Source organism: Anomaloglossus baeobatrachus, chromosome 7 (assembly GCF_048569485.1).
Source record: "Anomaloglossus baeobatrachus isolate aAnoBae1 chromosome 7, aAnoBae1.hap1, whole genome shotgun sequence".
Classification (NCBI taxonomy): Eukaryota; Metazoa; Chordata; class Amphibia; order Anura; family Aromobatidae; genus Anomaloglossus; species Anomaloglossus baeobatrachus.
Window position 1 is genome coordinate 237,582,280 of NC_134359.1, and position 27,706 is coordinate 237,609,985.

Consider the following 27,706-nt stretch of genomic DNA (forward strand, 5'->3'; position numbering starts at 1 on the left):
GCTCCAATTGGGAGACCCAGACAGTGGGTGTATAGCTACTGCCTCTGTAGGCCGCACAAAGAACTACACTTAAAAGTGTAAGGCCCCTCCCCTTCTGGCTATACACCCTCCCGTAGGAGTACGGATTCCTCAGTTTTAGTACCAAAGCAAGAAGGAGGAAAGCCAATAACAGTTTCAAAAACAAATTCAATCCGATAACTAGATCGGAGAACTTAAGAAACAACGTGAACAACATGTGCCCCCGAATAAACGAAACCCTAAAAACAGATAGGGCGGGTGCTGGGTCTCCCAATTGGAGCTAGAAGAAAAGGAATTTACGGTAAGTAAACAAAATTCCCTTCTTCTTTTTCGCTCCTAATTGGGAGACCCAGACAGTGGGACGTCCAAAAGCAGTCCCTGGGTGGGTAAAAAGATACCACATGAACGGGCTGTCATACAGCCTCTTCCTACAGGTGGGCCACCGCCGCCTGAAGGACCCGTCTACCTAGGCTGGCGTCTGCCGAAGCGTAGGTATGCACTTGATAGTGTTTGGTAAACGTGTGCAGACTCGACCAGGTAGCCGCCTGGCACACTTGCTGAGCCGTAGCCTGATGCCTCAACGCCCAGGACGCACCAACGGCTCTGGTAGAATGGGCCTTCAGTCCAGATGGAATCTGAAGCCCAGCAGAACGGTATGTGTGAAGAATTGGTTCCTTGATCCACCGCGCCAGGGTGGATTTGGAAGCTTGCGATCCCTTATGCTGACCAGCGACTAGGACAAAGAGCGCATCCGAACGGCGTAGAGGCGCCGTGCGAGAAATGTAAATCCTGAGTGCTCTCACCAGGTCCAACAGATGTAAACCCTTTTCAAATTGGTGAACTGGATGCGGACACAAAGATGGCAAAGTGATATCCTGATTGAGATGAAAGGAAGAAACCACCTTGGGAGAAAACTCTGGAATTGGACGCAGTACTACCTTGTCTTGGTGAAACACCAGGAAGGGAGATTTGCAAGATAACGCCGCCAGCTCGGACACTCTTCGAAGAGATGTGACCGCTACAAGAAAAACTACCTTTTGTGAAAGCCGAGAAAGGGGAACCTCTTTCAAGGGCTCGAAAGGCGGCTTTTGAAGAGCAAGGAGAACCTTGTTCAGATCCCAGGGTTCCAATGGCCGTCTGTAAGGAGGAACGATATGACAAACTCCTTGGAGAAACGTGCGTACTTTAGAAAGCTGTGCCAAGCGCTTCTGAAAGAATACGGATAACGCGGAGACTTGACCCTTAAGCGAGCTAAGGGACAAACCTTTTTCCAACCCAGACTGCAGGAAGGAAAGAAAAATTGGCAATGCAAATGGCCAGGGAGAAAACCCTTGAGCCAAGCACCACGCTAAGAATATCTTCCACGTCCTGTGAGATCTTAGCTGAGGATGGTTTTCTAGCCTGTCTCATTGTGGCAACTACACCCTGAGATAAACCTGAGGCCGCTAGGATCCAGGACTCAATGGCCACACAGTCAGGTTCAGGGCCGCAGAATTCAGATGGAAAAACGGCCCTTGAGACAGCAGATCTGGACGGTCTGGTAGTGCCCACGGTTGGCCTACCGTGAGATGCCACAGATCCGGGTACCACGACCTTCTTGGCCAATTTGGAGCGACGAGTATGGCTCGCTGGCAGTCGGACTTGATTTTCCGGAGAACTCTGGGTAACAATGCTAGAGGTGGGAACACATAGGGGAGTCGGAATTGCGACCAATCCTGAACCAAGGCGTCTGCCGCCAGCGCTCGGTGATCGTGAGACCGTGCCATGAAAACTGGGACCTTGTTGTTGTGCCGTGACGCCATCAGATCGACGTCCGGCGACCCCCAGCGGCAACAGATCTGTTGAAACACGTCCGGGTGAAGGGACCATTCTCCTGCGTCCATGCCCTGGCGACTGAGAAAGTCCGCTTCCCAGTTTTCCACGCCTGGGATGTGAACTGCAGATATGGTGGACGCTCTGCTTTCCACCCACGTCAAAATCCGCTGGACTTCTTGAAAAGCTTGGCGACTGCGTGTTCCCCCTTGGTGGTTGATGTACGCCACCGCCGTGGAATTGTCCGACTGAATCCGAATCTGCTTGCCTTCCAGCCATTGTTGGAAGGCTCGCAGGGCAAGATAGATTGCTCTGATTTCCAGAACATTGATCTGCAAGGTGGACTCTTCCTGAGCCCACGTCCCCTGAGCCCTGTGGTGGAGAAACACCGCTCCCCACCCTGATAGGCTCGCATCTGTCGTGACCACTGCCCAGGACGGGGGAAGGAACGACTTTCCCTGTGACAATGAGTTGGGGAGAAGCCACCAACGTAGAGAGTCCTTGGCAGTCTGAGAGAGGGAGACAGTCCTGTCGAGGGACGTCGATTTCCCATCCCATTGGCGCAGAATGTCCCATTGGAGAGGGCGCAGATGAAACTGCGCGAACGGGACTGCCTCCATTGCTGCTACCATCTTTCCTAGGAAATGCATGAGGCGCCTCAGTGAGTGCGACTGGCTCTGAAGGAGAGATTGCACTCCAGTCCGTAGCGAGCACTGCTTGTCCAGTGGAAGCCTCACTATCGCTGATAGAGTATGAAACTCCATGCCAAGATAAGTCAGAGATTGGGTCGGGGTTAGATGAGACTTTGGAAAGTTGATAATCCACCCGAAAGTCTGGAGAGTGTCTAGCGCCACCTTCAGACTGTGTTGGCATGCTTCTTGAGAGGATGCCTTTATAAGCAGGTCGTCTTACGGGATGACCGAGTGACCCTGCGAGTGCAGAACAGCTACTACTGCTGCCATGACTTTGGTGAAGACCCGGGGGGCTGTTGCCAGACCGAAGGGTAACGCTACGAACTGTAGGTGCTCGTCGTGTATGACGAAACGTAGGAAACGCTGATGCTCTGGTGCAATCGGCACGTGGAGATACGCATCTTTGATGTCTATTGATGCTAGAAAATCTCCCTGAGACATTGAGGCTATGACGGAGCGTAGGGATTCCATCCGGAACCTCCTGACTTTTACGTGTCTGTTGAGCAACTTCAGATCCAGGACGGGACGATACGATCCGTCCTTTTTTGGGACCACAAACAGATTGGAGTAAAAACCGTGACCCTGTTCCTGAAGAGGGACGGAGGTCACCACCCCTTCCGCCTTTAGAGCGGCCACCGCCTGCAACAGAGCATCGGCTCGGTCTGGTGGTGGAGAAGTTCGGAAGAAACGAGTTGGCGGACGAGAACTGAACTCTATCCTGTACCCGTGAGATAGAATATCTCTCACCCAACGGTCCTTGACGCTTGCTAGCCAAATGTCGCCAAAGTGGGACAGCCTCCCACCGACCGCGGGTGTGGGCATCGGAGACCGCAAGTCAGGAGGACGTCGTTTTGGCAACGGTTCCTCCGGCTGGTCTTTTTGGGCGTGACTGAGACCTCCAAGAATTTGAACGTCTCTGGTCCTTTTGAGTCTTTTTTGACGAGGCGAATTGGGACCTGCCCTGTCCTCGAAAGGACCGATAACCAGACTGACCCCTCCTCTGTTGGGGCTTGTTTTGTCTGTGTTGCGGTAAGGAAGAGTCCTTACCCTTGGAGTGTTTGATGATTTCATCCAAACGTTCTCCAAACAATCGGTCACGAGAAAAAGGCAAATTGGTTAAGCACTTCTTGGAATGAGAATCTGCTTTCCAATGTCTCAACCACAGAGCCCTACGCAAAACAACTGAGTTGGCTGACGCCACTGCCGTGCGGCTTGTAGCGTCCAGAACAGCATTAATCGCGTACGACGCGAATGCCGCCATTTGCGAGGTCAATGGTGCTACCTGCGGGGCAAATGCACGTGTGACTGAGTCGACTCGCGCAAGCCCGGCCGTGATAGCTTGGAGTGCCCATACGGCCGCAAAAGAAGGCGCTAATGACGCTCCAATCGCTTCATAGATGGATTTCAGCCAGAGCTCCATCTGCCTGTCAGTGGCATCTTTAAGTGCCGCTCCATCTTCAACAGCAACCAAGGATCTAGCTGCAAGCCTGGAAATTGGAGGATCCACTTTTGGACACTGGGTCCAACCCTTGACCACTTCAGAGGGAAAAGGGTAGCGTGTATCTTTAAGTCGTTTAGGAAAACGCCTTTCAGGATAAGCGTGGGGTTTCTGGATTGCGTCTCTGAAGTCAGCGTGGTCCAGAAAAGTGCTTAATGTACGCTTAGGGTATCTGAAATGGATTCTCTCGTGCTGCGAAGCTGACTCCTCTACAGGAGGAGCTGGTGGGGAAATATTCAACATCTTATTGATGTTAAATATAAGATCATTAACTATGGCGTCACCATCTGGTGTATCTAGATTGAGAGCGGTCCCAGGATCAGAATCCTGATCAGTTACGTCCGCCTCATCACCCATAGATTCATCCCGCTGGGATCCAGACCATTGAGATGAATGTGAAGGCCCGTCATAACGAGCCCGCTTAGGCTGCCCGGGGCCATCGTCCGAGTCAGAGTCTTCACCCTGAGGTGTAGATGCCCGTCCCGGAGCTAGGAGCTGAGGGGGACCAGGGGGCAATACATGCACAGTGTCCGTGGTCTGAAGTACAGGCCTAGCTCGCAATGTGTCAAGAATTTGTGACATAGTGAGAGACATTCTGTCAGCAAAAGCTGCAAACTCAGTTCCTGTCACCTGGACAGCATTCACAGGTGGTACACCCTGGGACACGTCCAGCAGAGGTCCCGACTGTGCAAGCACCGCAGGGGCCGAGCACTGCACACAATGGGGGTCCGTGGAGCCTGCCGGTAGAAAAGTCCCACATGCGGTGCAGGAAGCATATAATGTCTGTGCCTTGGCACCCTTGCGTTTTACGGGCGACATGCTGCTGGCTCTCTGCATGTGAGAGAGTCTATAGCCAAAGGGCGACCAGCGCTATGTAATACCAAGTATTTGTAGCAACAAAATACTAAGAATACTACGAGCACAAGAGGGGGTGAGCCCTGAGGGCTGCTTACCGCCCGCTGAACAGCGGGTAAGAGGCTGCAGAATGCCTTGTCTGGGTCTCCCCGGCTCCCCTCTGCAGCTCAGCGTGTCAGCAAGACTGGCTGCCGGCTTATGTGGAGAGGGGCGGTCCGTGGGAGTTCCCCAACAAAAGTGCGGGAACAGTGTCCCCTCTGTGCTGACTGTGAGGGCTGGAGTATGTAAAAACGACTCCAGCCCTCAGCGCTGATGCACTGGCCAGCGTCCCGCCCCTCTCCTGACTGGCAGGTCTGGGGGCGGGAACGAACGAAAGCAGGCCGCAAAAGCCGGGGACTCGAGTTATCAGCGCGGCCGCCGTAAAAGCGCGGCCGCGCTGAAGTCCCCGGCGCACTACAAGTGCCAGCCGCGCCGCTGTTCCAGCGGCCGGCGCGACCGAGTCTAGACGTGGGCAGCGTCCCGCCCCTCTCCTGACTGGCAGGTCTGGGGGCGGGAACGAACGGAAGCAGGCCGCAAAAAGCCGGGGACTGTAGTTATCAGCGCGGCCGCCGTAAAAGCGCAGGCCGCGCTGAAGTCCCCGGCGCACTACAAGTGCCAGCCGTGCCGCAGTCCCAGCGGCCGGCGCGGCCGATTCCCATAAGTGTGCCTGCTTCAGCTAAGCTGAATGAGGCCATGGCACAGGCGCCGCAGCGCTGATGTCCCCCGGCGCACTACAACACCCAGCATGCTGCGGTGTGAGCGCCAAATGCACGGGGACACAGAGTACCTTAAAGAAGCAGGGCCATGTCCCTGATGTACTCCGCTCCATCCAGCATCTTCTCCAGGGGCTGTAGATGGAGCACGGTCTCAGTGCCTGGAGACCGGTAAATCCCACTTCACCCAGAGCCCTGTAAAAAGGGATGGGGAAGGAATCAGCATGTGGGCTCCTGCCGCCGTACCCGCAATGGGTACCTCAACCTTACAAACACCTCCGACATAAGTGGGGTGAGAAGGGAGCATGCTGGGAGTCTGTATAGACCCTCTTTTCTTCCATCCGACATAGTCAGCAGCTGCTGCTGACTAAAAACAATGGAGCTATGCGTGCGTGTCTGACCTCCTTGCGCACAAAGCTAAAACTGAGGAATCCGTACTCCTACGGGAGGGTGTATAGCCAGAAGGGGAGGGGCCTTACACTTTTAAGTGTAGTTCTTTGTGCGGCCTCCAGAGGCAGTAGCTATACACCCACTGTCTGGGTCTCCCAATTAGGAGCGAAAAAGAAATCCTGATTTAGATGAAAAGGGGATACCACCTTAGGGAGAAATTCCGGGACAGGACGCAGAACCACCTTATCCTGGTGGAAAACCAGGAAGGGGGCTTTGCATGACAGCGCTGCAAGCTCAGACACTCTCCGAAGTGATGTGACTGCCACCAGGAAGGCCACCTTCTGAGAAAGACGGGAGAGAGAGACATCCCGCAGCGGCTCAAAAGGCGGCTTTTGAAGAGCCGTCAGAACCCTGTTAAGATCCCAAGGTTCCAACGGACGTTTGTAAGGTGGGACCATGTGGCAAACCCCCTGCAGGAACGTGCGGACCTGCGGAAGCCTGGCTAGACGCTTTTGAAAAAACACGGAGAGCGCCGACACTTGGCCCTTGAGAGAGCCGAGGGACAAACCCTTGTCCATTCCAGATTGTAGGAATGAAAGGAATGTGGGTAAAGCAAACGGCCATGGAGGAAAACCGTTATCAGAGCACCAGGATAAGAAAATTTGCCAAGACCTGTACTAGATCTTGGCGGACGTTGGCTTCCTGGCTTGTCTCATGGTGGCAATGACATCCTGAGATAGCCCTGAAGACGCTAGGAGCCAGGACTCAATGGCCACACAGGTCAGGTTGAGGGCCACAGAATTCAGATGGAAAAACGGCCCTTGTGACAGCAAGTCTGGGCGGTCTGGAAGTGCCCACGGTTGACCCACCGTGAGATGCCACAGATCCGGATACCACGACCGCCTCGGCCAGTCTGGAGCGACGAGAATGGCGCGACGGCAGTCAGAGCGGATCTTGCGTAGTACTCTGGGCAGCATCGCCAGAGGGGGAAACACATATGGCAGTCGAAACTGCGACCAATCCTGGACCAGAGCGTCCGCTGCCAGAGCTCTGTGATCCTGAGACCGTGCCATGAAGGCCGGGACCTTGTTGTTGTGTCGTGACGCCATGAGATCGACGTCCGGCGTTCCCCAGCGGCGACAGATCTCTCGAAACACGTCTGGGTGAAGAGACCATTCCCCCGCGTCCATGCCCTGACGACTGAGAAAATCTGCTTCCCAGTTTTCCACGCCCGGGATGTGAACTGCGGAGATGGTGGAGCCTGTGACTTCCACCCACTGCAGAATCCGCCCGACTTCCTGGAAGGCTTGACGACTGCGAGTGCCGCCTTGGTGGTTGATGTAGGCGACGGCAGTGGCGTTGTCCGACTGGATTCGGATCTGCCTGCCCTCCAGCCACCGATGGAAAGCCAATAGGGCTAGATATACTGCCCTTATCTCCAGAATATTGATCTGAAGGGACGATTCTATTGGAGTCCAGGTTCCTTGAGCCCTGTGGTGGAGAAAAACCGCTCCCCAACCTGACAGGCTCGCGTCCGTGGTGACCACGGCCCAGGTTGGGGGGAGGAAGGATTTTCCCCGAGACAGAGATGTGGGTAGGAGCCACCACTGAAGTGATGTTTTGGTTGCAAGTGAAAGGGAGATGTTCTTGTCGAGGGAAGCCGAACTCTTGTCCCATTTGCGAAGAATGTCCCATTGGAGTGGTCGTAGATGGAATTGCGCGAACGGCACTGCCTCCATAGCTGCAACCATCTTCCCCAGGAAGTGCATGAGGCGCCTTAAGGGGTGTGACTGACTCCGAAAAAGTGACTGCACCCCCGCCTGCAGAGAAAGCTGTTTGTCCCGCGGTAGCTTGACTAACGCTGGCTGGGTATGAAACTCCATCCCGAGGTAAGTCAGTGATTGGGTCGGCGTCAACTTGGATTTCGGGAAATTGATGATCCACCCGAACTGCTGGAGAGTCGCCAGAGTGACGGTAAGACTTTGTTGACACGCCACCCGAGAAGGGGCCCTGATTAGGAGATCGTCCAAGTAGGGGATCACCGAGTGGCCCTGAGAGTGCAGGACCGCCACGACGGATGCCATGACTTTGGTGAAAACCCGTGGGGCTGTCGCCAGGCCGAAGGGCAATGCGACGAACTGGAGGTGTTCGTCCCCGATGGCGAAACGCAGGAAACGATGTTCGGGTGCGATCGGCACATGGAGATAAGCATCCTTGATGTCGATCGATGCTAGGAAGTCTCCTTGTGACATCGAGGCGATGACCGAGCGGAGAGATTCCATCCGAAACCGTCTGGTTCTCACATGTCTGTTGAGCAGCTTGAGGTCCAGAACGGGACGGAATGACCCGTCCTTTTTTGGCACCACGAACAAGTTGGAGTAAAATCCGCGACCACGTTCCTGAAGGGGAACGGGAATCACAACTCCTTCCATCTTCAGAGCGTCCACTGCCTGAAAAAGTGCGTCGGCCTGTGCGGGGGGTGGGGAGGTTCTGAAAAAACGAGCCGTAGGTCGAGAGCTGAACTCTATCCTGTAACCATGAGACAGAATGTCTCTCACCCATCGGTCTTGAACGTGTGGCCACCAGGCGTCGCCAAAGCGGGAGAGCCTGCCACCGACCGAGGATGTGGCTAGATGAGGCCGAGAGTCATGAGGAGGCCGTCTTGGAGGCAGTGCCTCCTGCGGCCTTTTGGGGGCATGACTTGGACCGCCACGCATAGGAGTTCCTCTCGCCTTTCTCCGGCCGGTTGGACGAAGAGGATTGGGGCTTGGCGGAGGGACGAAAGGACCGAAACCTCGATTGGATTTTTCTCTGCTGAGGTCTCTTAGGTTTGGACTGGGGTAAAGAGGAGTCCTTTCCCGAGGATTCCTTAATAATCTAATCCAACCGTTCGCCAAACAAACGTTCGCCAGAAAAAGGCAAACCAGTTAAGAACCTTTTGGAAGCAGAGTCTGCCTTCCATTCGCGCAGCCACATGGCCCTGCGGACTGCCACAGAGTTAGCGGATGCTACAGCCGTATGGCTAGCGGAGTCCAGGACGGCGTTCATGGCGTAGGACGAAAATGCTGATGCCTGAGAGGTCAAGGAAGACACATGCGGAGCAGAATTCCGCGTGACAGCATTAATCTCAGTCAGACATGCCGAGATTGCTTGGAGAGCCCACACAGCCGCAAAGGCCGGGGTAAAAGACGCGCCCGTGGCCTCATAAATAGACTTCACCAAGAGCTCTGTCTGTCAGTGGCATCCTTCAGGGATGAGCCATCGGCAACAGACACAACGGACCTAGCAGCCAATCTAGAGACTGGAGGATCCACCTTGGGAGAGTGTGCCCAGCCCTTAACGACTTCAGATGGAAAGGGATAACGCGTGTCAGTGTGCCGTTTAGCAAAGCGCTTGTCCGGGACCGCTCTGGGCTTCTGGACAGCGTCCCTGAAGTTAGAGTGATTAAAAAACGTATTGCGCGTACGTTTGGGGAATCGAAATTGGTGTTTCTCCTGCTGAGAAGCCGACTCCTCTGCAGGAGGAGGTGGTGGAGAGAGATCCAACACCTGGTTGATGGACGAGATAAGATCATTTACTAAGGCGTCCCCCTCAGGGGTATCAAGGTTAAGGGCGAAGTCAGGGTCAGAGCCCTGAGCTCCCACGTCCGCCTCGTCTTCCTGAGTCCTCAAACTGGGATCCAGAGCAGCGTGAGGAGGCTGGGGAAGAGTCCCAGCGAGGCCGCTTAGCAGGTCTGGGGCTGCGATCCAGACAGGAGTCCTCCGCCTGTGACCTAGGGGCTATCCTGGGAGCGCGCTGCGGCGCGGACCGAGAAGGGCCTGGAGGAGACAAACTAACAGGGACCAGGGCCTGTGAAGAGCCCGGTCTGGACTGCAATGCCTCAAGCCGCTTAGATGACCATTTGTCCATAGACTGTGCAATGGATTGAGAAAGTGACAGAGTTTCTCAGCGAAAAAGGCCAACGCCGGTGACGCTGTCCCTGCAGCCTGCTCAGGGGGAGCAGGGGGATCTACCTGAGCCGAGGGGCCCACAATTACCCTATGCTCCGGCTGAGCAAGCGTGGCAGGAGTCGAGCATTGATCACAGTGAGGGTAGGTGGATCCCGCAGGCAACATAGCCCCACAAGAGGTACAGGCCGCGAAAAGAACCTGTGCCTTAGTAAGCTTTGCTCCTTGTGGACGACATGCCGTTGTCTCTTAGGAGAGTGACCACTGAGGGTATATGGGAAAAGGGTATACCGCCTTTCCGAACAGATATATCTATCTAATATATTATATATATATATATATATATATATATATATATATATATATATATCCATATATATCCCGGCACCTTAGGGGGACCAGCACCGGGTGGCCGGTGTGGCTTACCAACCGCTCACGAGCGGAGTGTGTCCTCCAGATTCCCTGTCGTGGATCCCCCGGAGCTGCAGAGCCTTGCTGCTGAATAGCATCCACCGGCAGAATGCTAAAAATGGCTGCCGGAGCTCTCAGGGGGGGAGTGGAGCCGGGGGCGGCGCTAGCAGAGAGCGGGAATCTGGAGTCCCCAAGTGGTCAATGAGGGGGGAGGGAGACATGCAGGATGCTCCAGCCCTCAAGGCCGACGTCATGTCGGTAATCCCGCCCTTACCCCTGACAGGCAGGCTCGGGGGCGGGATTTTTCGGACTAGGCCGCGGCGAAGCCGGGGGCTAAATTTAAGGCCGCGCCCGACAAGCAGGCACGGTCGGCGCGGAAGTCCGCCGAAAAGATAACGGACGGAACCACCGCGGCTTCCAGGGAGAAGGTGCGACCCCTGTACAGTCCACACATGAGGATACAGAGTACCTTCAAGTTGCAGGGCCCGGTCCCTGGGGATGAAGAAGCTCCGGTCCGGCAGGTTCCACCAGGGGCTGCGGAGGGAGCACGGTCCCATCACATGGATGACCGCATAGGATCCCACTTCTCCCAGAGCCGCATAAGGGATGGTGAAGGAGACGGCATGTGGCTCCAGCCTCCGTACCCGCAATGGGTACCTCAACCTTAACAACACCGCCGACTTAGTGGGGTGAGAAGGGACCATGCCGGGGACCCCATCGGGGACCTCTTTTCTTCCATCCGACATAACTATGTATGAGAATGCATGAGCGGATGTGTGCCTCCTTCCACACAAAGCATAAAACTGAGGAGCCCGTGGTCCACGGGAGGGTGTATAGGCAGAGGGGAGGGGTTACACTTTTTTAAAAGTGTAATACTTTGTGTGGCCTCCGGAGGCAGAAGCTATACACCCAATTGTCTGTGTCTCCCAATGGAGCGACAAAGAAGAAGGGAATTTTGTTACTTACCGTAAATTCCTTTTCTTCTAGCTCCAATTGGGAGACCCAGACGATTGGGTGTATAGCTACTGCCTCCGGAGGCCACACAAAGCATTACACTAAAAAGTGTAAGGCCCCTCCCCTTCTGGCTATACACCCCCCGTGGGATCACGGGCTGCTCAGTTTTAGTGCAAAAGCAAGAAGGAGGAAAGCCAATAACTGGTTAAACAAATTCAATCCGAAGGAACATCGGAGAACTGAAACCATTCAACATGAACAACATGTGTACCCGAACAAACCAAAAATCCCGAAGGAAACAGGGGCGGGTGCTGGGTCTCCCAATTGGAGCTAGAAGAAAAGGAATTTATGGTAAGTAACAAAATTCCCTTCTTCTTCGGCGCTCCATTGGGAGACCCAGACGATTGGGACGTCCAAAAGCAGTCCCTGGGTGGGTAAATGAATACCTCAAGTTTGGACTGTAAAAACAGCCCTTCCCTACATGGAGGCAACCGCCGCCTGCAGGACTCATCTACTTAGGCTGGCATCCGCCTAAGCGTAGGCATGCACCTGAAAATGCTTGGTGAAGGTGTGCAGATTCGACCAGGTAGCCGCCTGGCACACCTGCTGAGCCGTAGCCTGGTGCCGTAATGCCCAGGACGCACCCACGGCTCTGGTAGAATGGGCCTTCAGCCCTGATGGAACCGGAAGCCCAGTAGAACGGTAGGCTTCAAGGATTGGTTCCTTGATCCATCGAGCCAGGGTGGATTTTGCAGCCTGCGACCCCTTGCGCTGACCAGTGACAAGGACAAAGAGTGCATCCGAGCGGCGCAGGGACGCCGTGCGGGAAATGTAGATTCTGGGTGCTCTACACCAGATCCAACAATGCAAAGCCATTACATATCGATGAAATGGATAAGGATAAAAGGAAGGTAAGGAGATATCCTGATTGTGATGAAAAGGGGATACCACCTTAGGGAGAAACTCTGGGATCGGGCGCAGCACTACCTTGTCTTGGTGAACACCAGGAAGGGAGCTTTGGATGACCGCGCTGCTAGTTCGGACACTCTCCGAAGAGACGTGACCGCTACCAGAAAGGCCACTTTCTGTGAAAGTCGAGAAAGTGAAACATCCCTCAGAGGCTCGAAGGGCGGCTCCTGGAGAGCAATTAATACCCTGTTCAGATCCCATGGGTCTAACGGCCTCTTGTACGGAGGGACAATGTGATAACCCCCCTGCAGGAACGTGCGTACCTGAGGAAGTCGTACTAGGCGCTTCTGAAAGAATACCGACAGCGCTGCGACTTGTCCTTTAAGGGAGCCGAGCGACAACCTTTTCCCAAACCAGATTGCAGGAAGGGAGGAAAAAGGAGACAATGCAAATGGCCAGGGAGACACTCCCTGAGCAGAGCACCAAGATAAGAATAACTTCCACGTCCTGTGGTAGATCTTGGCAGACGTCGGCTTCCCAGCCCGTCTCATGGTGGCAATGACGTCTTGAGATAATCCTGAAGACGCTAGGATCTCGGACTCGATGGCCACACAGTCAGGTTCAGGGCCGTAGAATTCAGTGGAAAAAACAGCCCTTGGGACAGTAAGTCTGGCCGGTCTGAGAGTGCCCACGGTTGGCCGACCGTGAGATGCCACAGATCCGGGAACCACGACCTCCTCGGCCAGTCTGGGACGACGAGGATGGCGCGGCGGCAATCGGAGCTGAGCTTGCGTAGCACTCTGGGCAACAGTGCCAGAGGTGGAAACACATAGGGTAGCTGGAACTGCGACCAATCCTGAACTAAGGCGCTTGCCGCCAGAGCTCTTTGCTCGTGAGACCGCGCCATGAAAATCGGGACCTTGTTGTTGTGCCGAGACGCCATTAGGTCGACGTCCGGCATCCCCCAGCGGCTACAGATTTCCTGACACCCTTCTGGGTGCAGAGGCCATTCCCCTGCGTCCATGCCCTGGCGACTGAGGAAGTCTGCTTCCCAATTTTCTACGCCCGGGATGTGAACTGCGGATATGGTGGATGCTCTGTCTTCCACCCACATCAGAATCCGCCGGATTGCCTGGTAGGCTTGGCGATGCGTGTTCCGCCTTGGTGGGTGATGTATGCCACCGCTGTGGAATTGTCCGACTGAATTCGGATCTGTTTTCCTTCCAGCCACTGCTGGAAGGCTTGCAGGGCAAGATACACTGCCCAGATTTCTAGAACATTGATCTGAAGGATGGACTCCTCTGAAGAGAGTCCTTGACCGTCTGAGAAGGGAGACGTTCCTGTCTAGGGACGTCGACTCCCCAACCCATTGGCAAAGCATGTCCCATTGAAGTGGACGCAGATGAAACTGCGCGAAAGTGACTGCCTCTGCATGAGGCGTCTTAAGGGGTGTGACTGGCCTTGAAGGAGAGACTGCACCCCCGTCTGTAGTGAACGCTGCTTGTCCAGCGGAAGCTTCACTATCGCTGAGGGAGTGTGAAACTCCATGCCCAGATATGTCAGCGATTGGGTCGGTGCCCGATTTAACCTTGAAAAGTTGATGATCCACCCGAAACTCTGGAGAGTCTCCAGCGCCACGTTCAGGCTGTGTTGGCATGCCTCTTGAGAGGGTGCCTTGACAAGTGGATCGTCCCAGTAAGGATCACAGAGTAATCCTGAGAGTGCAGGACTGCTCCCACTGCTGCCCTGAACTTGGTGAAAACCCGTAGGGCTGTCGCCAGACCGAAGGGCAGGGCTACGAACTGAAGATGCTCATCTTCAATAACGAAACGTAGCAAACGCTGGTGCTCTGGAGCAATCGGCACGTGGAGATAAGCATCCTGATGTCTATTGATGCTAGGAAATCTCCTTGAGGCATTGAGGCAATGACGGAGCGGAGGTTTCATCCGGAACCGCCTGGCCTTCACGTGCTTGGTGAGCAGTTTTAGGTCCAGAATGGAACGGAAAGAGCCATCCTTTTTTGGCACCCCAATCAGATTGGAGGAAAAACCGTGTCATGTTCCTGAAGAGGAACAGGGATTACCACTCCTTCTGCCTGCAGAAGAGCATCGGCTCGGGGGGGGGGGTGGGAAAGTTCTGAAGAATCGAGCCGGAGGACGAGAACAGAACTCTATCCTGTACACGTGAGACACAATGTCTCTCACCCACCGGTCTGTGACCTGTGGCAGCTAAATGTCGCCAAGCGGGAGAGTCTGCCACCAACCGCGGATGCGGAGAGAGAGAGCTGAAAGTCATGAGGAGACCGCCTTGGTAGCGTTCCTCCGGCTGCCTTCCTTGGGCGTGATTGAGCCCGGCCGGAATCTGAGCCCCTCTGAGCCTTTTGAGCCCTTTTGGACGAGGACAATTGGGACCTGCCCGAGCCTGGGAAGGACCGAAACCTCGACTGTCCCTCCAGGACAGCATTAATAGGGTAAGTCGCAATGCAGACATTGCGAGGTTAAGGACACCACCTGCGGCACAGATGTACATGTGCTCAAGACCAGCTGCGCAAGACCAGCTGAAATAGCTTAGAGTGCCCATACGGCTGCGAATGCCGGAGCAACCGACACGCTGATAGCTTCACAGACAGATTTCAACCAGAGGTCCATCTGTCTGTCAATGGCATCTTTAAGTGAAGTCCCATCTCCACTGCAACTATGGATCTAGCCGCAAGCCTGGAGATTGGGGGATCCACCTTTGGACCCTGGGTCCAGCGCTTGACCACGTCAGGGGGAAAGGGATAACGTGTATCCTTAATACGTTTGGAGAAACGCTTATCTGGTAAGCGTGGTGTTTCTGAACTGCTTCTCTGAAGTCAGCGTGGCCAGAAAAGTACTCAATATACGCATGAGATACTGAAAAGGGATTTCTCCTGCTGTGAAGCTGACTCCTCCACTGGGGGAGCTGAGGGAGAAATATCCAACATTCCATTGATGGACGCTATAAGATCATTCACTATGGCGTCACCATCCGGTGTATCCGGATTGAGAGCGGGTGTCAGGATCAAAGCCCTGATCAGCTACGTCTGCCTCATCATACAGAGAGTCCTCCTGCTGGGACCCTGACCAGTGATAAAGCCGAGTGCCGCACCCAGCGAGCTAGCTTAGGCTGTCTGGGACTGTCGTCCGTGTCAGAGCCTTCACCCTGGAATGCCTGGGACCCCCCCGGAGCACTGATTATGTTCCAAATGAGGGTGGCCAGGGAGCATTGATCAAGATTGCCCATGGCCTGTCTGGACTGCAAAGTCTCTATCCCATGACAATCTATCAGCCGAAACTGCAACTCCGTCCCTGTCCCTGGACAGGGTCACAGGTGGTTCCTTTGGCCACCTCTAGTAGAGACCCTGGCTGACCAAGTGCTACAGGGGAGCATTGCACACAATGGGGGTCAGTGGAACCTGCCGGTGGAACAGTAATCACATGCAGTAAAAGCAGCATAGAAAGCCTGTGTTGCTTTTTTGCTGCTGTATTCTAGCCATCTAGGAGAATATAGCCAAGAATAGCGACCGTACAGTGCAATGTATAGCATACAAGCATAAGTACAAATGAACACTTCAGCACATGCAATACAAGCAGCATAGAAAACCTGTGCCTGGGCACCCTTGCTTTTTTGCTGCTGTTGTCCAGCCATCTAGGAGAATATAGCCAAGAGTAGCGACCGTACAGTGCAATGTATAGCATACAAGCATAAGTACAAATGAACATTTCAGCACATGCAATACAAGCAGCATAGAAAGCCTGTGCCTTAGCACCCTTGCTTTTTTGCTGCTGTTATCTCGCCATCTAGGAGGGCATATAGCCAAAAATAGCGACCTACAGTGCAGTGTATAGCATACAAGCATAAAATACAAATGGACACTTCGGTATTTAGTGGGGTCAGCACTTCAGGTGCTGCTTACCGCCCGCCTATAACGCGGGTGTGTGGTCGCCAGAGCCCTGTGACTGGTTGCCCAGAGCTTGTCTCCGTTCCCCAGCTCGGACTGCGTGCAGGAATGGCTGCCGGCGTCCTGTGAAGAGGGGCGGGCCGTGGGCGTGCCCCAGACAAGAGCGGGAAACTGGCGTCCCACTGTGTCCAGTGAAGGGGGCTGGAGAATGCAAAGCAGACTCCAGCCCTCGGCGCTGACTTTCTGTACAGCGTCCCGCCTCTCCCCTGACTGGCAGGGCTGGGGGCGGGAACGAAACGAAAACTAGGCCGCAAAGCCGGGGACTCGAGTAATAAGCGCGGCCGTCCTATGTGCACGGCCAGCGCGGAAGTCCCCGGCGCACCACAAGTCCCAGCCGCGCCACAGTGTAAAAAACACCCAGCAGCGGCCGGCGCGGCAGTTCCCAATACATAAATTCACTCAGCAAAGCTGCAGTGAATAATAGCACGAGCGCTCCGCGCTGTTTCCCCCGGCGCACTAACACTCCCAGCAATGTTGGTGTGTGTGTGCGCGCTTGCCCGGGGACACAGAGTACCTTAATGTAGCAGGGCCCTGTCCCTGACGATACTCAGCTCCATATCCAGCAGGTTCTCTGGGTCTGTGGATGGAGCCCGGTCACAGTGCCTGGAGACCTGTAAGATCCCACTTCACCCAGAGCCCTGAGGGGGATGGGGAAGGAAAACAGCATGTGGGCTCCAGCCTCCGTACCCGCAATGGGTACCTCAACCTTAACAAACACCCGACAAAAGTGGGTGAGAAGGGAGCATGCTGGGGGCCCCATATGGGCCCACTTTTCTTCCAACCGACATAGTCAGCAGCTGCTGCTGACTAAAAACAGTGGAGCTATGCGTGGATGTCTGACCTCCTTCGCACAAAGCTTGAAAACTGAGCAGCCCGTGATCCCACGGGGGGTGTATAGCCAGAAGGGGAGGGGCCTTACACTTTTTAGTGTAATGCTTTGTGTGGCCCTCCGGAGGCAGTAGCTATACACCCAATCGTCTGGGTCTCCCAATGGAGCGCCGAAGAAATGGGAGCTTCAATGCATGATGGGAAGTGAGGAAATGAAAGTTCAGCACATAAAGTGCTGTAAAAATGCTGCTGAAGAGGAACAACCCACTTCTACCAGTGCATGGAAAGCATGAGAATCTGCAGAGTTGCTGGACATATTAGACTAGTAGGCCCACCAATTGACACTCGCAGCTGTTGTACAGATTGTGTGTGATAAAAAGGTTATGTCGCAGTACACATAATACATGAAAAGGCAGATAAAATATAACTGCACCATCAACTGATAATATAACGGAATACAAACCTTTTTAGAACACAAGGATCGAATGGAAAGAAGCTGTCAAGAGGATTGGAAACTGTTTGGGTAATTTCGCCTCCAGCGCTGCTTCTAATTATGGGGATCATCTGTCGATTGTTGCGTTCGATGATGGTGTAACAAAACACCAACTGATATTTCCTGAAGGACACAGATGAGACATGAGTGATAGTCTTTGCAACCAGAGGCATCAACAGTTAAGACCATTGTCATATTATTAAAGGGAACCCGGCAACAGTTTTTTTTCCCTATCCGCTGCGGCCACCACCAGTGGGCTCTTATATACCAGCATTCTAATATGCTGCATATAAGAGCCCAGGCCGCTGTGTAGAACATAAAAAACACTTTATAATACTCACCTAAACCGGTCGCTGCCGTGGATGTGGGTCAAATGGTCGTCTCCAATCTCCGGTGCGGCGCCTCCTTTTTTGGCCATCTTTGTCCTCCATCTTCTGAAGCCGCGGTGCATGACGCATCCGACATCATCCACACTCGCAAGCATTCAGGTCCTGAGCAGGCACACTTTGATCTGCCCTGAGCACGGCAGATCAAAGTATTGTAGTGCGCATGTGCGGGATCGGCGAGTGTGTATGACGTAGACGTGTCATGCACACAAACTTCAGAAGGAGGATGAAGATGGCTGAAAGAGGAGGCGCCGCCACCGGAGGATGAAGACGCCCACATTGAGCCACATCCACCGCAGTGACCGGTTTAGGTAAGCATTATAAAGTGTTTATGTTCTACACAGCGGCCTGGACTCTTATATACAGCATTCTACCATGCTATATATAAGAGCCCACTGGTGGTGGCTGCAGCTTATAGGGGAAAAAACTGGTAACAGGTTCCCTTTCATACGAAGAAGGGTGAGATCTGGTAGCAGCCTCTCCTGCAGCAAAACAGAAGACAGGGTTGAAAAATATCTGACGACTGGGATCTTATCTGTGGATGGCCTAAGTCTTATATACAAACTCTTCCAACTATATGAGATATTTCAGAACGGAACAGACCGACAAGAGACAGGACATTTCTTTTTTGGGTTATCTGGTGACAAGTTTGCACTTACCGGGTGATTGCAGCAAAGAAATTAACTACTGAAGGAAGACAGATCTTCAGAGGATTGAGCTGACACATGACAATTCTTTCAAAATTGAGCCCTTGCAGGTAGGACAGACCTAACAAAGCACAGAAAACACACAGTATTATACATGGCACTTACAAATGGATATATTTACACAGCTTACAAAAGCAGACAATGCTTTGCTGCAGATTTCTAACCAGACTCTAAGGCTATACACCTTGAAGGGAATCTGTCAGCAGGTTTTTACTATGTAATCTGAAGATAGCATGCTGTAAGGGTTAACATAGAATTCAGGGATGCCTGTCTTGTCATGGTCTGATCTGTTTATTTGCAATGTTTATTAAGCAGCAGGACCTTATCATTGTGGTGACTTGCTAAATCTACCATGTTGTCCAGCACGTGCCCCCCTTTCATTAGCACCTCATTGTCAAAGTACAGTGTCTATACAGAGCCTCGTGTGGACGGAGTCCGCTATCTCAGCTCAGCTGCATTGCTAAATCTAAAAGCTCTGTGTTAGAACTGCTGCACACTTCGTTGGATTCAGAGTCACTTTGCTTACATCATGTTGCTCTCACATGAGATAGTAAAAACCTGCTGACAGAAACCCTTTAAATATTTGTCGACAGAAAGCTCATTTAGCAGACAGCTCAATAGTGAGGGGGAATAAGCAGCTGACACTTCTACATCTCCCAAAATAGCAAAAAAATAAAAATAACCTGCTGAAATCCAACATGCCCTATTCTCCCTCTTCCCTGACATCCGCCAGTGTACGGAAGGTCAGGCCATCCCATGCTCATTACATGGTTGTTTCCACTGAATCTTATGTAATGTGAATGACATCTAATAAAAGGGGGTTGGAAGATGGGGCACACTATGAAGTGCCTCACATACTTTTAAATATTTGAACTGGACCCAATGCCGCATACATATGATTGTATTTTCGGTCAGTTTACTGTCCTTGTGCGCGACACACTGGACTTACAAATGAAGGTCAACGTGCAAATGCTTAAAATAATCGCAGAATAGTGATAATTGCAATGATAGACAGCTCCTGCACCTGCTTGTGATGCAGGCAGGATGCGGTGGGCAGGGCGCGGCAGGGAAGGAAAGGGCAAGGCGCGGCAGGGAAGGAAAGGGCAAGGCGCGGCAGGGAAGGAAAGGGCAAGGTGCGGCAGGGAAGGAAAGGGCAAGGCGCGGCAGGGAAGGAAAGGGCAAGGCGAGGCAGGGAAGGAAAGGGCAAGGCGCGGCAGGGAAGGAAAGGGCAAGGCGCGTCAGGGAAGGAAAGGGCAAGGCGCGTCAGGGAAGGAAAGGGCAAGGCGCGTCAGGGAAGGAAAGGGCAAGGCGCGTCAGGGAAGGAAAGGGCAAGGCGCGGCAGGGAAGGAAAGGCAAGGCGCGGCAGGGAAGGAAAGGGCAAGGCGCGGCAGGAAAGGAAAGGGCAAGGCGCGGCAGGGAAGGAAAGGGCAAGGCGCGGCAGGAAAGGAAAGGGCAAGGCGCGGCAGGAAAGGAAAGGGCAAGGCGCGGCAGGGAAGGAAAGGGCAAGGCGCGGCAGGAAAGGAAAGGGCAAGGCGCGGCAGGGAAGGAAAGGGCAAGGCGCGGCAGGAAAGGAAAGGGCAAGGCGCGGCAGGGAAGGAAAGGGCAAGGCGCGGCAGGGAAGGAAAGGGCAAGGCGCGGCAGGGAAGGAAAGGGCAAAGCGCGGCAGGGAAGGAAAGGGCAAGGCGCGGCAGGGAAGGAAAGGGCAAGGCGCGGCAGGGAAGGAAAGGGCAAGGCGCGGCAGGGAAGGAAAGGGCAAGGCGCGGCAGGGAAGGAAAGGGCAAGGCGCGGCAGGGAAGGAAAGGGCAAGGCGCGGCAGGGAAGGAAAGGGCAAGGCGCGGCAGGGAAGGAAAGGGCCAAGGCGCGGCAGGGAAGGAAAGGGCAAGGCGCGGCAGGGAAGGAAAGGGCAAGGCGCGGCAGGGAAGGAAAGGGCAAGGCGCGGCAGGGAAGGAAAGGGCAAGGCGCGGCAGGGAAGGAAAGGGCAAGGCGCGGCAGGGAAGGAAAGGGCAAGGCGCGGCAGGGAAGGAAAGGGCAAGGCGCGGCAGGGAAGGAAAGGGCAGGCGCGACATTCATACATACAGGTTTATTACCAAAGGAAGAAGAAGTATAAGGCTCTGTGCTTTTTTTGTAGCGTTTTTTTGGGCAGTTTGTTGCCCAAAACTGTATGTCTTTCCTTCCCCAAGTAAAGTCTATGAGAATTCAGAAGGACTGTGCGCACGTTGCTTATTTTTTCCTTGCTGTCTTGGGTGCAGGACAAAGAAGCAGCATGTTAATTCTTTGGTGCGTTTTTGACCTGTGTTTTGCCATTGAGTACGCTAAAAAAAACGCATGGGCAAAAACGCGTCGAAAAATGCATGCAATTTTTTATGCGTTTTTCTGCCACAAGGTGCCGTTTTTAGGTGCAGAAATTTCCAGCAGTGTGCGCACATAGCCTAATGAAGATCTTATACTCTCATTTGATTGGCTCAAAAATGTGCTGCAAACATCTCTGCCACCTACTCACTTATATAGTCCTAGTTAACACACTGATGTGGTTTAGGCTATAAATGCAAATTATCTTAAAGGGAACCAGTCAGCAGGATTTCACACCACAAAGAAGGGAATTTTGTTACTTACCGTAAATTCCTTTTCTTCTAGCTCCTATTGGGAGACCCAGACGATTGGGTGTATAGCACTGCCTCCGGAGGCCACACAAAGCAATTACACTAAAAAGTGTAAGGCCCCTCCCCTTCTGGCTATACACCCCCAGTGGGATCACTGGCTCACCAGTTTTAGTGCAAAAGCAAGAAGGAGGAAAGCCAATAACTGGTTTAAACAAATTCACTCCGAATTAACGTCGGAGAACTGAAAACCGTTCCACATGAACAACATGTGTACCCGAAAAACAACCAAAAATCCCGAAGGACAACAGGGCGGGTGCTGGGTCTCCCAATAGGAGCTAGAAGAAAAGGAATTTACGGTAAGTAACAAAATTCCCTTCTTCTTCGGCGCTCCATTGGGAGACCCAGACGATTGGGACGTCCAAAAGCTGTCCCTGGGTGGGTAAAGAATACCTCATGTTAGAGCTGCAAGACAGCCCTCCCCTATAGGGAGGCAACTGCCGCCTGCAGGACTCTTCTACCTAGGCTGGCGTCCGCCGAAGCATAGGTATGCACCTGATAATGTTTGGTGAAAGTGTGCAGACTCGACCAGGTAGCTGCCTGGCACACCTGTTCAGCCGTAGCCTGGTGTCGCAATGCCCAGGACGCACCCACGGCTCTGGTAGAATGGGCCTTCAGCCCTGATGGAACCGGAAGCCCAGCAGAACGGTAGGCTTCAAGAATTGGTTCTTTGATCCATCGAGCCAGGGTGGCCTTAGAAGCCTGCGACCCTTTGCGCTTACCAGCGACAAGGACAAAGAGTGCATCCGCACGGCGCAGGGGCGCCGTGCGGGAAATGTAGATTCTGAGTGCTCTCACCAGATCTAACAAATGTAAATCCTTCTCATACCGATGAACTGCATGAGGACAAAACGAAGGCAAAGAGATATCCTGATTAAGATGAAAAGAGGATACCACCTTCGGGAGAAACTCCTGAATGGGGCGCAGCACTACCTTGTCCTGGTGGAAGACCAGGAAGGGAGCCTTGGATGACAGCGCTGCCAACTCAGACACTCTCCGAAGAGATGTGATCGCTACCAGAAAAGCCACTTTCTGTGATAGTCTAGAAAGTGAAACCTCCCTCAGAGGCTCGAAGGGCGGCTTCTGGAGGGCAACTAGTACCCTGTTCAGATCCCATGGATCTAACGGCCGCTTGTACGGGGGTACGATATGACAAACCCCCTGTAGGAACGTGCGGACCTTAGGAATTCGTGCCAGACGTTTCTGAAAAAAGACTGACAGCGCCGAGACCTGTCCTTTAAGGGAGCCGAGCGACAAACCCTTTTCTAACCCAGATTGCAGGAAAGAAAGAAAGGTAGGCAATGCAAATGGCCAGGGAGACACTCCCTGAGCAGAGCACCAGGATAAGAATATCCTCCACGTTCTGTGGTAGATTTTAGCGGACGTGGGCTTCCTAGCCTGTCTCACGGTGGCAACGACCCCTTGGGATAATCCTGAAGACGCTAGGATCCAGGACTCAATGGCCACACAGTCAGGTTCAGGGCCGCAGAATTCCGATGGAAAAACGGGCCTTGGGACAGTAAGTCTGGTCGGTCTGGTAGTGCCCACGATTGGCCGACCGTGAGATGCCACAGATCCGGATACCACGCCCTCCTTGGCCAGTCTGGGGCGACGAGTATGACGCGGCTGCAGTCGGATCTGATCTTGCGTAGCACTCTGGGCAAGAGTGCCAGAGGTGGAAACACATAAGGGAGCCGGAACTGCGACCAATCTTGCACTAGGGCGTCTGCCGCCAGAGCTCTGTGATCGCGAGACCGTGCCATGAAGGTTGAGACCTTGTTGTTGTGCCGGGACGCCATTAGGTCGACGTCCGGCCTTCCCCAGCGGCGACAGATTTCCTGAAACACGTCCGGGTGAAGGGACCATTCCCCTGCGTCCATGCCCTGGCGACTGAGGAAGTCTGCTTCCCAGTTTTCTACGCCGGGGATGTGAACTGCGGATATGGTGGAGGCCGTGGCTTCCACCCACATCAGAATCCGGCGGACTTCCTGGAAGGCTTGCTGACTGCGTGTCCCCCCTTGGTGGTTGATGTATGCCACTGCTGTGGAGTTGTCCGACTGAATTCGGATCTGCCGTCCTTCCAGCCACTGCTGGAAGGCTAGTAGGGCAAGATACACTGCTCTGATTTCCAGAACATTGATCTGAAGGGTGGACTCCTGCTGAGTCCACGTACCCTGAGCCCTGTGGTGGAGAAAAACTGCTCCCCACCCTGACAGACTCGCGTCTGTCGTGACCACCGCCCAAGACGGTGGTAGGAAGGATCTTCCCTGTGATAATGAGGTGGGAAGAAGCCACCACTGCAGAGAGTCCTTGGCCGTCTGGGAAAGGGAGACTTTCCTGTCCAGGGATGTTGACTTCCCGTCCCATTGGCGGAGAATGTCCCATTGAAGTGGACGCAGATGAAACTGCGCAAACGGAACCGCCTCCATTGCCGCCACCATCTTCCCGAGGAAGTGCATGAGGCGCCTTAAGGAGTGCGACTGACTTTGAAGGAGAGCCTGCACCCCCGTCTGTAGAGACCGCTGCTTGTCCAGCGGAAGCTTCACTATCGCTGAGAGAGTATGAAACTCCATGCCAAGATACGTTAGTGATTGGGTCGGTGACAGATTTGACTTTGAGAAGTTGATGATCCACCCGAACGTCTGGAGAGTCTCCAGTGCAACATTCAAGCTGAGTTGGCATGCCTCTTGAGAGGGTGCCTTGACCAGTAGATCGTCCAAGTAAGGGATGACAGAGTGTCCCTGAGAGTGCAAGACTGCTACCACTGCCGCCATGATCTTGGTGAACACCCGTGGGGCTGTCGCCAGACCAAATGGCAGAGCTACGAACTGAAGATGGTCGTCTCCTATCACGAAGCGTAGAAAGCGTTGGTGCTCTGTAGCAATCGGCACGTGGAGATAAGCATCTTTGATGTCTATTGATGCTAGGAAATCTCCTTGAGACATTGCGGCAATGACTGAGCGGAGGGATTCCCTCCGGAACCGCCTGGCGTTCACATGCTTGTTGAGCAGCTTTAGGTCCAGAACAGGACGGAATGAGCCGTCCTTTTTTGGCACCACAAAGAGATTGGAGTAAAAACCTTGACCTCGTTCCTGAAGAGGAACAGGGACCACCACTCCTTCTGCTCTTAGAGAATTCACCGCCTGCAGAAGGGCATCTGCTCGGTCGGGATGTGGGGAAGTTCTGAAGAACCGAGGCGGAGGACGAGAACTGAACTCTATCCTGTACCCGTGAGACAAAATGTCTGTTACCCACCGGTCTTTGACCTGTGGCAGCCAAATGTCGCAAAAGCGGGAGAGCCTGCCACCGACCGAGGATGCGGAGGGAGGCGGCCGAAAGTCATGAGGCAGCCGCCTTGGAAGCGGTACCTCCGGTTGCTTTCTTGGGGCGTGAGTGAGCCCGCCAGGAATCAGAGCTCCTTTGCTCTTTCTGAGTCCCTTTGGACGAGGAGAATTGGGGCTTGCCCGAGCCTCGAAAGGACCGAAACTTTGACTGCCACTTCCTCTGTGGAGGTTTGCTTGATCTGGGCTGGGGTAAGGAGGAGTCCTTACCTTTGGACTGTTTAATGATTTCCGCCAATTGCTCACCAAACAGTCTGTCTCCAGATAATGGCAAGCTGGTTAAACATTTTTTAGAAGCAGAATCTGCTTTCCATTCTTTTAACCACAAGGCTCTGCGCAAAACTACAGAGTTGGCGGATGCCATTGAGGTACGGCTCGTAGAGTCCAGTACCGCATTGATAGCGTAGGTCGCAAACGCAGACATTTGCGTAGTTAGGGACGCCACTTGCGGCACTGCTGGACGTATGAAAGAGTCCACCTGTGCCAGACCAGCTGAAATAGCTTGGAGCGCCCACACGGCCGCGAATGCTGGAGCAAACGACGCGCCGATAGCTTCATAGACAGATTTCAACCAAAGGTCCATCTGTCTGTCATTGGCATCTTTAAGTGAAGCCCCATCCTCCACTGCAACTATGGATCTAGCTGCAAGCCTGGATATTGGAGGGTCCACTTTTGGACACTGGGTCCAGCGTTTGACCACGTCAGGGGGAAAGGGATAACGTGTATCCTTAAGGTGTTTAGAAAAACGCTTGTCCGGATAAGTATTGTGTTTCTGGATGGATTCTCTGAAGTCAGAGTGGTCCAGAAAAGTACTCAATTTACGCTTGGGATACAGGAAATGGAATTTCTCCTGCTGTGCAGCTGCCTCCTCTGCAGAAGGGGCTGGGGGAGAAATATCCAACAGCCTATTGATGGCCGCTATAAGGTCATTTACCATGGCGTCACCATCTGGCGTATCCAAATTGAGTGCGGCGTCAGGACAAGACTCCTGATCACCCACCTCTGAGTCATCATATAGAGACCCTTCTCGCTGAGACCCTGACCCGCGTGATGACGTGGAGGGTCTCTCCCAGCGAGCTCGCTTAGGCGGCCTGGGACTGTCATCGGAGTCAGAGCCCTCAGCCTGTGATGCCTGGGACCCCCTTGAATTACGGATTAATTCCAACTGAGGGGGGCCGGGGAACATAGACACAGCAGTGTCCATGGCCTGAGCAGCTGGCCTGGATTGCAAGGTTTCCAGGATTTTTGTCATAGTCACAGACATTTTATCAGCAAATACTGCAAATTCTGTCCCCGTCACCGGGGCAGGGTTCACAGGCGACTCTGCCTGGGCTACCACCACCATAGGCTCTGGCTGACGAAGTGCCACTGGGACTGAACATTGCACACAATGAGAGTCGTTGGAGCCTGCTGGTAGATTAGCCCCACATGCTGTACAAGCAGTGTACGCAGCCCTTGCCTTGGCACCCTTGCGTTTTGTGGATGACATGTTGTTGTCTCCTCAGAGCAATATAGGGTATACAGCCAAGAAGCGACCGAACAGTGCAGTATATATATATATATATATATCTGGTACAGAAATACAATACAACACTGTGGCACTAGTGGGGCCAGCACTACTGTGCTGCTTACCGCCCGCCAAACGCGGGTGTGTGGTCGCCAGAAATCCCTAGTCTGGGTCTCCCAGAGCCTGTGTCCTTCCTCCAGCCAGACTGCATGTAAGGAATGGCTGCCGGCGTCCTGTGGAGGGGGGGGCGGGCCCTGGGCGTGCTCAGACTAAAAGCGGGAAACCTGCGTCCCACTGTGCCTAGTGAGAGGGCTGGAGCATGTAAATAAGGCTCCAGCCCTCGGCGCTGACGATTACACAGCGTCTCTCCCTTTCCCTGAGTGACAGGGAGGGGGGCGGGAACGAACGTAGCTAGGCCGCAAAAGCCGGGGACTAAAGTTATAAGCGCCGCCGCCGTAAAAGCGCGGTCGGCGCTAAGTCCCCGGCGCACTACAAGTCCCATCCGCGCCGCTGCTCCAAGAGTGGCCCGGCGCGGTAGTTCCCATCACCTGAAGTCACACAGCCCAACTGCTATGACTCAAACCCAGCGTGCAACGCCACTGTCCCCGGCGCACTAACACACCCAGCAAGTCTGGCGTGTGTGTGCCTGTCTGTACGGGGACACAGAGTACCTGAAGTTGCAGGGCCTTGTCCCTGAATGGTACCTCGCTCCGTATCCAGCAGGTTCACTGGGTCTGTGGATGGAGCCCGGCCTCAGGGCTTGGGGGCCGGTAAGATCCCACTTCCGCAGAGCCCCTCAGGGGGATGGGGAAGGAAAACAGCATGTGGGCTCCAGCCTCCGTACCCGCAATGGGTACCTCAACCTTACAGACCACAAGTGGGGTAAGAAGGGAGCATGCTGGGGGCCCCATATGGGCCCTCTTTTCTTCCATCCGACATAGTCAGCAGCTACTGCTGACTAAACAGTGGAGCTATGCGTGGATGTCTGACCTCCTTCGCACAAAGCAGAAAAACTGGTGAGCCAGTGATCCCACTGGGGGTGTATAGCCAGAAGGGGAGGGGCCTTACACTTTTTAGTGTAATTGCTTTGTGTGGCCTCCGGAGGCAGTGCTATACACCCAATCGTCTGGGTCTCCCAATGGAGCGCCGAAGAAATATTTATGTACCCATGCAGCTCTTTCAAAGACAAGTCCAGCAATACCTTCACATGGCCAGTCTGTGTCGCTATGCTGTGTAATTTCAGGCAAAAAAGCAGTCAGTCAATCAAGAGGAGCGGTGCTGGGTGGGAAAAAGAGCTGGAGTGACAGAGGCTTCAGAACCACAAACAGCTCTTCAGCCTCATTTGCATATAAATTTGAACACTGATTTCTCAGTAATGGAGGAGCATGTAAAGGTATTGCTGGACTTGTTTTTTAAAGAGTTACATGAGCATGTAAATAGTTAGAAGAGTTACAAGGAGTTTGTATGTTCTCCCCGTGTTTGCGTGGGTATCCTCCGGGTTCTCCGGTTTCCTCCCACACTCCAAAGACATACAGATAGGGAGTCTAGATTGTGAGCCCCAATGGGG

The 27,706-nt window shown here is 53.7% G+C and overlaps 1 protein-coding gene across 2 annotated transcripts in view; it reads right to left on the bottom strand.

Moving 5' to 3' along the window:
* The window catches only part of RRN3 (RNA polymerase I transcription factor RRN3), a 127,210-nt gene that overhangs the window by 7,082 nt on the left and 92,422 nt on the right, over window positions 1-27,706 (bottom strand). For both annotated transcript variants that reach the window (XM_075317978.1, XM_075317977.1), the window contains exons 15-16: window positions 18,587-18,695; window positions 17,512-17,664 (exon numbers count right to left, since the gene is read on the bottom strand). In XM_075317978.1, the coding sequence (XP_075174093.1) occupies window positions 17,512-17,664; window positions 18,587-18,695 (262 nt within the window). The remainder of the gene's footprint in view (window positions 1-17,511; window positions 17,665-18,586; window positions 18,696-27,706) is intronic.